General features: G+C 32.0%; 1 protein-coding gene across 1 annotated transcript; it reads left to right on the top strand.

The window, feature by feature from the left end:
• The first annotated feature begins 6,108 nt into the window (after positions 1–6,108).
• On the top strand, positions 6,109–11,464 carry LOC139522950 (GLIPR1-like protein 1). Its single transcript, XM_071316632.1, has 6 exons — positions 6,109–6,495; positions 7,783–7,912; positions 8,808–8,914; positions 9,725–9,840; positions 10,543–10,637; positions 11,349–11,464. Exons 1-5 carry the CDS (start codon positions 6,247–6,249, stop codon positions 10,631–10,633), a joined length of 693 nt encoding a protein of 230 aa, XP_071172733.1. The 5' UTR covers positions 6,109–6,246; the 3' UTR covers positions 10,634–10,637; positions 11,349–11,464.
• Positions 11,465–13,028: the final 1,564 nt, after the last annotated feature.

Here is a 13,028-nt window from a genome sequence, read left to right as displayed (position 1 = left end):
AATGACGATTTTTACTTTTACTGTTCAGGAGTTATGGTTCTTGAAAGATCGTAAAATGGTGTTTCCATTCACATTGTTGCATTTACTCACGAACCATTCAATCTTAGCTTTTCAAATTTTAATATGTTGATACTTATGACAAAATGGAGGTCAAATTTGATATTGACGATTTTCACTTTCACCAATCATCAGTAATGGTTCTTGTGATATTGTCAGGACACAAATAAATGTTAATAAATCCGGTTTGCTGTCGTTGTGACAGCCTCTTGTTCATATTAAGCTTGAATTTGAGAGTCTTTTATGACCAAATCTTTCACATCAACTTATTGAATCGACTTGTGTGTTTAAAAAGTATCCAAAATCTTTCATCGTCTGAAATTTGAGGCAAAAGTCAGCACTTACCGGACCTACTCCTTTGATCTATGACACAATATAAAAACAATATGAAAAGAATGTCAAGAAGTTCATTAAAAGTTTGTCGTAGCTTATTTCAACATGATTTTTTTGTGGATTGCTCTATTTCTAAGATACTAAAAGCTGTATGGCGACTATATTTGATATATGGAATGATTGTAAGGTGAACGTCTGTCTGGCAGGTTTCATCTGAACTTGACCTCATTTTCAGGGTAAATTGTTCTAGATATTGAATTTTCTATGGTTTTGTCAGGAAATGGGATACTATAGAAGAAGATGTTTTATTTCGATAAAATGGGCTCACACGGAGCAAAATATAATATCATTATAATATTATTTTTAAAAACAATACAGTATACATAGTTACAAACACAAATAAGACACAACAGTTTTCATATATTATTATATAAATATAGGAGTATATATAAAACCTTCGTCTCAGAAACACCTCTAGAAAGGAACTAAAAAGAAATCTGTGAGTCTAGCTGAAATGCAGGAGGCACAAAGGGATGGTGCTATATGGCATGGCGGGTATATTATTAAAATGTGTGTCGAGACATTAATGACATGGTAAGATATTGTAAGAAGTTGCACATAACTGGTTTGTCATCATCTAGCCTGGTGCAGAGGAGTCAGTACTATTTAAAGTGACACAACTGCAAGAGGCACCAAGGGACAATGCTAATTGACACATGTGCCAAAGTGCACATATTACGAAAGAGATAAAATATTACCAGTTTAATAATTTAAAAAAAACACCATACCAACCTCGTGCCTAGTGCAGGAAGCCTGATTTAAATATTTATCTTTCAAGTTATATTTTGTCTTCAACTAACTCACAGACAGATATCAAGACATCAAGATTCTCTACATTAAGAAACCATATTATTTTTTGGCTAGGAATCAAATGCATAAAGTTTGGGCATAGTGAGTTAATAGTAGAAATCAAACCATTTACATGAAAATAAAAAAATGTTTTTCATCATCAACTTCATTTGAGGTGCACCTATTCTGTTTTGTCGGAAAGTACCCTGATAGCGACCTTGTTCAATTCTTAGTCTATGAGAAGAAATACGCAATCGAGTGAAATTTCTCTTCTGCTCAGGTGATTGTAATAAAGTAAAATATCTTTCAAGACCAAAATGCGTCTTAAAAGTGCTATAGCTACAAAGCTATATAAACAGTAGGTAAACCATAGCCAGTCAACACTGATCTCTCAAGGTGCAGGTGCAATCTACTCCAATCTTAATTGACTAGAATTGTTAGTTTTCCTTCCGAAGGTGACTGGTTCTATCCTGACAATCTGGCTTCCTTCACTAATAAAAACTTGACTTCCACATAAGTGTTGAAACTGCTGTTATAAATCAATCAAATCAACTAAATTTGTTGTATGGAATAATTGCATGGTGTACATGTTGTCTGCCCATGACATAATAAATTTGATCATTGGTAAAGTGAATACGATACTGGTAGTAACACCTTCATATTATAGACTTTAACATGAATTTTAATCACAATAAGTATTGCAAGCGAACCATTTCAGCATATGCATATATTCATTTTCCTTTTATCAAAACTGCTACTTCTATAAAATATGTTGATACCTTATATCAAATTATCAGGCATTCGACAATAAGAAATTGGTAACTGAATCTTATCTAACCCGAGGACATTACTAGATTCACTAACCATTGGTCAAGTTAATTTTATAACTGAAACTTACAGAGGCGGACTTAGGGGGGCCGACTCCCCCCCCTCTTTTGTGGAAAAAAATTGATTTATTTTATAGGAAATCACTGAAGCATGACTGGAGCAGGCCCCCTCTTAGGAAGTCAGTGGGTCCCTCTTATGATTTTTTTTTATCCGCCACTGACTTATTCCAATGTGGACATTTAAAACTAAATCTTTTCATGTCAAAGAAAAGAAAACATTGTAACTGCTATAAACGACACATACATTCAGAATGATTTAATTATTTAATTTGTCAAATCCTGCTCAGCATGTGTCACCTCTCTTGTTGCTCATGCAACAACAAGTATCAATTCATTGATAAATCTTATTGAGAATATTAAATTCTAGGAAAAGAGGATACTAGGATTGGTGTTACAACAGTTGCATGGAACATATCAGTCGTTATCTGTGAAACAGATATTCTGATAATGTCAACCAACATGTAATGTGATTGATGTATATCCATACAATTTTCGAAGAGATGAATCCAACTTCATCACTGGTAACATTTGGTTTAAAAGCTTCCTTGTACGCAGCGCTGGAATATCGTATCAACTAGATAAACTATAATCCATACGGCTTTGAATGATGATATAAGTTATGTTTAATACTTAGAAAGAGGTTGTGTGGAGAACTTAACATTTATCAATTTAACGTTGTTTGTAAGCACACTTATGTAATTTACATGTATATCCAATACAGTGATAATAGATAAAAGTTCTTCGTCTATGGTTGAAACTCCAAAGGAACATAAAACAGACCTAATAGCTATGATTACTCAAGGATTTGCTCGATGGCAAGTGTTGTGGGGTAAAATTGAGTTTCCAGTAGAATTGTCAATACTTAATTTCGCTATCAAGCAGTTCATGTTATGTCATTTACATAAAAGACGATGGTGTTTGAGGCCTTATCTGCGGGGACATATTTGTCATAAAGGACGGAGAGGTACACAGTAACTTGTCGGTGTAGCATACGTATTCATATTCCGTCTGATGCTCTTTTGTCTTTTACAGTACGGATCGACTTGTGTATAAGTTGAACCTGATCATTAAAAATTTAGTTTAAAAATTACACGTCAGCCTAAATTGTTTCTTTGGTGGAGAATCAGATGTCAATATTTAATTTAAAGTTAATTATAGTAATGTGTCCAAATACTAATCTAACAAATCAAAGTTTTATGCCGATGTGTAACACTTCTTTTCATTTACAAGTAAATAACCTCAGCTCGATATTTATTTTGTTCATAACTTACATGTAATTGCAACATCTTTAGTTTATCAAACATTTATTCATCGGTTAAATAAATATTAGTATGATGTTCCAAATTTTTAATTATCTTTAAATTCTGAAATTCCGTTTTGGCCACTAATATCGTGTTAATGCGATTTTGATTAGAGAAAATTTTAAGTTGGTGCTTAACTCACAGGCACTTGTCTCACGAAAAAATATGTCCTTTTTACCTTGTCAAGTAACCAAAACGATCAGCAAGGCTATATCTTTAACAAATTACAGCTTGCCGATATATTTATATCACTCTTTACAGCAGTGATTGTTCTTAAATGGGTATTTTTATCCTCTTTTGTTTTGAGCAAAAATTAAAGAAGATTTAGAGAAAATTTATAAAATACATGAACAAGAAGATCATGATTTTTCTTCTTGTCTTCAAGGTTGGAGAGTGTTGTCAAATATATATATATGCACATTGACCATGGTAAGCGACACATGCTTTTTATAACCTCTAGTTATATATGCTGACATATTGATCACATTTACAAGTTTGAATGACGTTAAAACATGATATTTTTCTTTTTACATATACATTTTGCTTTTTGAAGACACTCAAGGAATTTATATTTTCCCCCAAAAGATGCCGACGCAGACTTTTCAATGACAGTACTGATCCACTAGTTACTTATTGTCAAAATGTGACATATTTTTTTTAGATTTAAATTAAAGCATTGAATGTCAACCAATTATTATATCGTTGTCATAGTAAGGGCTGTGAATGTTTGATTTTTAGTTAATTATAGTAATGTTTCCAAATATTTATTTAACAAAATAAAATCAAAGCTAATGTGTAACACTTTTAATTACAGTTTATACATAATTATACTCACCTACTTAGTCTATATTTAATTTAGTAAATAACCCCAGTTCGATATTTATTTTGTTTAGTTATTTTTAAATCTGTCGTATCTTTATCAAACATTCCTCTATTGAACATATATGAGTAATTATGGTTATTTATTTCATACTTATCATAAAGTCAGTTTATTTGGACAAAATCACGATATCTCGATTAACGCGGGAGACGAGCAACACATGGGGCGCATTACTAATCGCACATTTGGGGATTATTATTTTTTACGTTTGCGCGCAGCTTTTGATTACATCTGCGTATTTATTTAATCGTTAATAAATTAAAAATAAAAGTAATACATAAATATGCCTACATATTATTATTTGTCGTAATAAATATGAACATGAATTACTAATTTTGAAAATATTTGTTAATTTAAATGATATACTTTACGTAGAGAATTTTAAACAGGCACACATATAACTATATAACGTGCAAACGTACTGATTTTGCGCGCAAACGTAATGCACCGAATCTCAATAAGCATTCAACTAAAGTAAAATGCATGTGGGTGTAAGCAATACTAAAATTTTACTGTTATATGTTGGGTTTTTTTTTTTTCATTACAAAATTATCGGAAAACAGATTTTTCCTCCCTCAGTTTGAAATTGCAATAATGTCGCCTGGCGAAAAATAATATACGCCTTTCAAAAGTCCGTAATATGAAAAAAAGTCTATAAGAGGTCACTGTAAAACCTTCCACATTGAGAAAAAAAACATACAACGAATGGTCAACTTTAAACAACAAATGTAAAACAATTCAAACGCCCATATAAAAAAAAATCTTCTCATTATTATTTTATCATCGATAATTTGTTTTTACATGGTGCCCTCTTTAGCACGTTTTGGGACCGTTATGGATATCCGTTTCACAGATGATATCGGATATGTTCCTTATGTCTAACTACAATCCCGTTCCTTTTTCACGATGTGACCTACCAATTAGACTATTTACCGGCTTTGTAATAACATGAGCAACACGACGGGTGCCACATGTGGAGCAGGATCTGCTTACAATTCCGAAACATCTGAGATCAACCCCAGTGTTTAGTGGGGTTCGTGTTGCTGTTGTTCCCCTATTTGTGACATTTCTCCCTATTGTGTCTATTTGTTTTGTTCACACATCGTTGTCAATATAATGAAATTTGATGCGACTGTCATACAAGTGAGAGGTTTAGCTAGCTTTAAAACCAGGTTTAATCCACCATTTTCTACATAAGCCAAGAATATGCCAGTTATACATTCGTTTAATGTGTTTGAGCTTTGGATCGTGCCATTTGATTAGGGACTTTCCGTTTTGAATTTTCCTAGGAGTTCAGTATTCTGTGATTTTACTTTTGTCTGGGATGAACCACGGATCTTAAATATTCTTGAATCTTGATCATGTTTGACAAAAGCTTAACAAAATAATATCAAGGGAGTATAGAACCTGTGCAGTCCCCGAATAATGAAAGATTTGAACAATTTCAAAAGGAAAAGAGTAAAAATATTTATGTGTTATTTGGAGCACGAGTAAAAAAAAGGCATAGCTTATCGGAATTTTTGAACGTAGAGTTAACTCAATTTTGATTCAAAATAGTTATAAAAAAAAACAGTAAGAAGACAAATTTGAAAAAATAAAATGTGATTAAATTAACATACTACATGTACTTTAATATACATTTTATAAAATGTTTCTTCAGACAAGAAGACTAGAAGTAAGTTTAAGAAAATTAAAATAAATAAATAATTTAGTTTGTTTTTACGTGTATGCTAATCCAAATTTTACGTGTATGCTAATCCAAAATTTACATTCAAATTTTAAAAGCAAATTTAACTTTCAGAAGGAACAAACAGAATTAGTAGCATAAATACAAATTAACAGTAATGACCAAACATGCGTCATAACCGACCGACAATTTTTGTATAAAATCATCAGATATTAGTTCTAAACTTCAGTTTGGAATCTATTCCGTTACCAAATGAAAATGAATCTCCAAGTAATTCTTCTGACCGCTTGTGTGGCTGTTGCTTTCAGTTCACCCGTAGAACTTGAGGAGAAACTACGCAACCTGTTCGCCGGTGAAAAAGAACTAAGTTTGAAAGGCTTGGGTGTGGCTACAAGAGGAACAGGAAGTTATTTGTCTACCTCAGAAAGAGACACCATTCTCCAGCTCCACAACGATGCTCGTAACAATGTGCAACCAACAGCTTCTAACATGCAGCAAATGGTAAATATAAACACATATGTTATAGTTTCAAAATCAATTTAAATTTTGTAATTGTCTTCTCTAGAAACATCTTGGCTACAAGTATTCTGAAAAAAACAAAACCACTAAAAATCACAAAAGACAAAGCATTATACGACATATATGTTTTTTTTTAAATCGTTCTTTTAATATAAGCCGAGCAATTAAATTTTCGAGTATGAATTAAACATTCTCATTAACAGTTTGCTGTGATATGTATCATGCCCAATAAACATGCATTGAATCCTGAAGCTCCCGGAAAGTTGAAAATGAAAACAGTGTGGGTTAGAAATTATAAAGATTAACATAATTTTTTTTAGAGATTATTAATGTGTAAACTGGGTCGCTGACTAACAAACTTTACATGTCATATAGGTACTTTGCACATTTATTTAGTTTGAGAGTAAATCAGCCAAGTTAACACATCAATACCTTTTAGAAAAAAATGGTTTCGTAAGTCTATATTTCTACCATGTAATTATTAGTATTGCTTGTTAAATGTCGGTCTTCGCGAATACAAAAACTTATAGTGCTTCAAAATACTTTGGTTGCATAGTTTCAATTAATTATTATGTTGGTCTACTTTAATTAAGACTGACTACCTGCCATCCGTTGGCATTAGATGTTTTAAATTAATAGTATTTATGGTTTTGTGTCTTCAAATGTTTTATATCTTAACTTTCCAAAACTTGGTTTCTGATGTGTTACCTGATTTAAATGTCATGCGCACAAAAATCGGTAACATATCGAATCACGACTATTTCTATCTATAGATGTTTAATTAAAATATGTAAATAGTATAGTTTGTTTTCACATGATGCTAATCTAAAAGTTACATTCAAATTTAAAATGCAAATTTAACTTTCATGAGGAACAAACAGAATTAGAAGCATTAAGTAGAAATTAACACTGAACTTTTCAAAATTCTAAATCTTATACCAACCTTGAAGAGATGATCAAATACAAAAGGACCTCGCTTTAATGATATACCACATATTTTATGTTATTCATATTCAAATTTGCACAAATTTCGCAATTCTTTATCTACATACATTAAAGACGGATACAGGTATTTAGATATAGAAAGATGTGGTGCGAGTGCCAATGAGACAACTCTCCATCCAAGTAACAATTTATAAAAGTAAACCATTATAGGTCAATGTACGGCCTAATTTGTATATATTTGATAACTTCATTCCACCAATATATTTTGTTATAAATATTTGTTCATTTATATCAAACACTGACTGGTTAAGCATTTCGTTGTAGACCTGGAGCAGTGAACTGGCTTCTGTAGCACAGACTTACGCTAATAAATGTGTGTGGAGTCACAACAGTGCAAGGTCATCACAGGCTAGCAGCTTCTACTACGTCGGTGAAAATCTCTACGTTACAACAAGTAAGTCAATGATTTTACGTTCAGACGCCCATCCATTGTTGGGAGGGAGGGGGTCAATTGTGCATTATACTAAACCTTTCCTAAATTACAATTCTATAAGTACTAATGACATATATCAAAATGAGTTCGTTTTTGCAGTTTTGAATTAAACTAGAAACGCTAGAAGTTTCAAGCCATGAAGCAAATATAAATATAAAAATACAAAATTTAAACAGGTATGTGACTTATCTTGTCATATTTGAATCAATGTTTTTGTTTACTTCCCTTAGATCCAAAATTCAACAAAAGTAATGAAATTGAAGTTTTGGACAAATGTTGCGTCAAACAACTAAAACAAGTTCCGATTCTTTAGATATCGTTGAGAGTAACGGATGAATAAAAATATTCCAGAAAATTACCCCGTGTCGTCCTCAATATAATCCTATTCACATTTTTATGGTCCATTTATGGGCATTATGTGTTCTGGTATGTGCGTCCGTTCGTCCCGCTTCAGGTTAAATTTTTTGGTTAAAGTTTTTGTATACATGTTCCTTATGACATGATATTTCATATTTTAATGGAAAATTAGAGTATTTACCCCATTTACAGTCTACTGAACATCGAAATTGATAATGCGGATGTGGCATCCGTGTTCTTGGGACACATTCTTGTTATTATTACCACATAATATGTGTCCCTGAGAGTAGACTATTAATGTACGGTGGTATCATCCGTATAACATTGATTTATCCTCTTCGCGAGTGTACATCTATGATACTTTTTTAAACAGCTGAATACTCTATTAAACAGAAATCCAAAGACAAAATGAAACTAACACATCTAGAGAGCAATACACAGTCTACAATAGTAAACAGATCCACTTATGAGTTAATTATATATCTGAATTTGTTGTTAGGTTCCTATGGATATTTGGAGAAAGGTGTTGCATCATGGGACAGTGAAAAGAAAGACTACGATTATGCTTCCAACTCATGCAGTGGAGTTTGTGGACACTATACACAGGTGAGAATCCAGTATCTTCTTCTTCTTCTTCGGAAGTCCACCCTATTTGCAGGGTCACCGCATTAAAAATATACTAGCTTTAGATAATTTTTAAAATTGCGTATTTTTTATAAAATATTAAAAATTTTATTATGTTTAAATATGTAACTTTGTTTTAGTAAAACAAAAATAATAAGGATAAAAGGTAAAAAAAGATCATACTGCCATGAGCTTAACATATTAGTATCAATGAATATTTATTCCTGCTTTTAAAGGAAAAAAAACAATTGCGGTTTTATATTGCAGGCGTAAGGCATTGAACTTGAGATACTATTGGATTTCAAGAGAAAGATTTAGAAAAATGTAACAACCAAACGAATAGTGATTTACTTGCTGATATATAATTGCCCGTTACGAGACCGCCAAGATTTGCTGCTAACGTACAAATTATGAAATTAAAAAAAAAAAAAAAAAACCACGATATGCACCGAATCATTACTTTTCCCCCGGTACAAACAATGTTCTATTGACTTTAAAAGACAAATAACATATATATAACGTTAAAAAATGCTACGAGGAATTTGAATAAGAGAAGGTCAGAGGGTATGCCAAAAAGGAAATGAGCCATGCTTAATCATATAACTCTAAATATGAGACTTCAAGTTTATCGTTACAAGTGGATTAGTACCATGCAGGGTCATAATGTCATTTTAATTCACGTACTGCATATCAATAATTTTTAAACATCGTCTCGTCCTCAAATGGAAAAAAAATTACCTTATATGTTGATCAAATCGAATCGATCAATTCTTTATGATATTTCATCAACAGGTTGTGTGGGCTGACAGTACCAAACTGGGGTGTGCCGTAGGAAGTTGTCCTTCTATGACCAATTTACCTTCTTACTTCCAGAATGTCAAATTCGTAGTATGCAACTACGGACCAGGGTGAGTTTTACGTTCCAATAAGTTAACAATTTACATGATAAGATACATATCTGATACTTAACATTATTGTGTTACATTAGGATTTAAAACGTGTCAAGTTAAACGTAAAAAAGCTAGCTTGACATGAAATTTGAAACACTAGTATCTTGGAACATATTTTTAACAAGTGTATTTATCCACAAATATATAACAAATTAGTCCTAAGTAAAAGTAAACATTTCTTTCAAATCAAACGATCGAATGTAATTTTGAATATATATTGTGTTGAAATTAAATGAAAGAAAATGACACTTCATTCTGACCATGAATGATGGTATATATGGCACATGATGGATGCTTAATGATACAAGCTATGTTATATAATATAACAAAGGTCCGCCATTGAAAGATTGAACAACATTGGAACCAGAAGCAGATAGAAGAACTTCGAAGAGCAAATGAAATCAAACATTAAAACAGATTAGTACCATCCGTTTCTAGTTGGAAAACATTTTACTTGATTGAATTAAAGTTGAAAATTAAGAAAAAAGTAAACATGTCTATGTTTTATTACTATCGACAAATGGGGATTTACAGATTTTTAAATTGTGTTGTAACAATCTACGCAAAAATCTTAATATGTATATAATGTAGATGGATTTTCATATATAGTTCAAACTTGTTAAAAAGTAGCTTTGAAATATTTTTATTTTAATTTTGCAGCGGTAATTACAATGGTGTGAAACCTTATGAACAAGGTACACCAGCCAGCGTTGACAACGGATCATCTGGAACATCCGGCGGTTGCAAATAGAAAGGTAATTTGAGCTTTTCAAGTTATTGTTGAATTCTTTCCACTTTTACTTATTTTCACCCTATATGCGTTTGTGTATCATCTAAAGGAACCAAATTCGAAACAAGCATTAAGATATGTTCAAAACAATTTAATTTGATTGTATAATGTTTCTATTGAGTTTATTACTACAGATATAAGGCATTTCTGATACTTTTTCTTGAATATTATTATTTAGATATGTAAGATAAATCAGGTTTGATTTAATCAAATTATCATGATAAAGAGAGACAATATGACTAAATCATACATAATTAATAAAAAAAAAACAAAAAAAAAAAACAGTACTTTATTCTCACAAAAACCATAGTGTACAAGTTCGAAAAATGAATTAAAACGGGAAAGTAAAAACAAATATACATAGAATAATTCGAGAACAACGACCAAGAATCTTGCCATATTTAATTTTATAAAGCACACAGCACAAAACCATTATGGGACAAAACATACCAATAAAAAATTGTTCTCGACAAAAATGTTTCTATAACGACTTCCCACTATATGCCAATAGGCAAAGCTATTAAGCAATACGATAAACGTTTCATCCTAGAAGTCATGTACACTGAAATCAAGATCAAATGTGTATATCATACATGCAATTTTCTAGAGATTTGTCTCACATTCATATATATATATACTTTGATCAAAATGTAATGACTTATATTTTATATTGTAGAATGAGCAAGCAGTGTAAAAAATGGTTTTTTTAAACCTAGCGGCTGGACAAAAAAAATAGAAACTGTCTTTTATATTTTCTCTATAATTTTATTATTAAAATCTTTCACGCATTCTGTACTGTTATTTTGATTATTATTGGTATATAAAACCAGATTGACCAAAAGCAATCGACAGTTGCACAGGTCACACCAACCACCAAATTTAACCCTTCCGCATATAATTAGACAAAAAGATCAAACAAAAGGTGATTCAGATACCCTGACATAGTACAGGATCATCATATGGCGAGAGTAAAACCGTATTCATGTCAGTATAAAATCTCTTTCGCCTTTCCAGATAACATGTCGTAAATGTAAAACTGAAAAAACCTCTTCACTGTCAAGGTACCAGGAACTAGACAAACTAGCTTGATCAAGGACACAAAATCTAAGGTTATGCGAGCATAGCTCAGACACACAATGATACCCCACCCTACACAAAGCAATGTTTGATCGTGCGCTTTAATTCGCATAAAGGAAGAAGAGACGTACGTATTATAGCATTATAATGAAGTTTCTGAAAAGAGTTCAAATAAATTATAATGAGGTAAGTACGGGTACACTTGTATAATTCTGGTATCCAGTTCAGTTCAGGAATATAAAGTTATTCCTCTTTGGTTAATGTAACAAAGAAACCATAACTTATGATTGGTCATGATTTTTTTTGAACCAATTAAATCATCTTTATTGCACTGAATGCTGTTTAACAATTTACCTAGCTTACAGCATTAGGCTAAGTATCCCTGTATATCAATTATTATACATCCAGGGAGAATATATAATAAAATATGATATTTAAAATGTTTTCCAAAAAAAATAATGATTGGTCATGATTAATTTTCCTGTTCAGTAAGTATCGAATGTTGAGTTTCCAAGTGAATTGTCAGTCCCCTATTCCGTTATCAAACAGTTTTTGTAATGTGGTTGACACATACCAAAACATGTTATTCGAGGCTTTATCTGCGGGAAAATATATTTGTCATGGGAGTATGGCAGAAAATTGCCCCGATATTAAATATTTCATATATGCAGGGTACGCATATCCTGCCCCACCTGTGGCAATCGCCGTGTTAATAATGTTAGTACGTCTAATTCGGTAGGTCACATACGTGAAAAGAAGACGGGATTGTAGTTAAGACATTTCGTACATATCCGCTACCATCTGTAAAACGGATATTCCATAACGGTCAACAAAAACATGATGGCGTCCGAAAAATTAACGCAGGAATGATTCCAACTCCACCATTTAACGCTTAGTTTAATAGCTTCCTTGTGAGCAGCAACACTCTATCAAGGAAATCATGATAGGAAATACAAGCCCGGGAGAATCTTATCAATTTTGAGATACATACGCCGTATACAGGCGCTGCCAAAATGTTCGTACATGGAAATGGAAAGATCACATTTGGGAAGCTGAAATCATCTCTTTTGTCGTTAAGTTTTGTTTTCAACCGACCTTCATTGTTAATACGTTTTTTTGACTATTTATATGGATTGAAACTTAACTGTCAAAATCCGAATCCACAATCAAACAATGGGAATCGTCAATACCTAATTCCATTATAAAATATGACCCAATGAATTACTCTCTTGACCACTTGCATTCAATATACTGCTCTTAATACCATTCGATACATTTA

The sequence above is a fragment of the Mytilus edulis genome, chromosome 5 (assembly GCF_963676685.1).
Source record: "Mytilus edulis chromosome 5, xbMytEdul2.2, whole genome shotgun sequence".
NCBI lineage: Eukaryota > Metazoa > Mollusca > Bivalvia > Mytilida > Mytilidae > Mytilus > Mytilus edulis.
The sequence above is the reverse complement of the archived record's forward strand: the minus strand, read 5'-3'. Positions and strand labels throughout refer to the sequence as shown.

What these genes read in the sequence shown, in the direction of transcription:
- LOC139522950 (XM_071316632.1), top strand. Translation starts at nt 6,247, where the DNA reads ATGAAAATGAATCTCCAAGTAATTCTTCTGACCGCTTGTGTGGCTGTT. An exon ending in TTTGTGGACACTATACACAG is followed by an intron (nt 8,915 to 9,724) that starts GTGAGAATCCAG and finishes TTTCATCAACAG; the next exon opens with GTTGTGTGGGCTGACAGTAC. An exon ending in GTATGCAACTACGGACCAGG is followed by an intron (nt 9,841 to 10,542) that starts GTGAGTTTTACG and finishes TTAATTTTGCAG; the next exon opens with CGGTAATTACAATGGTGTGA.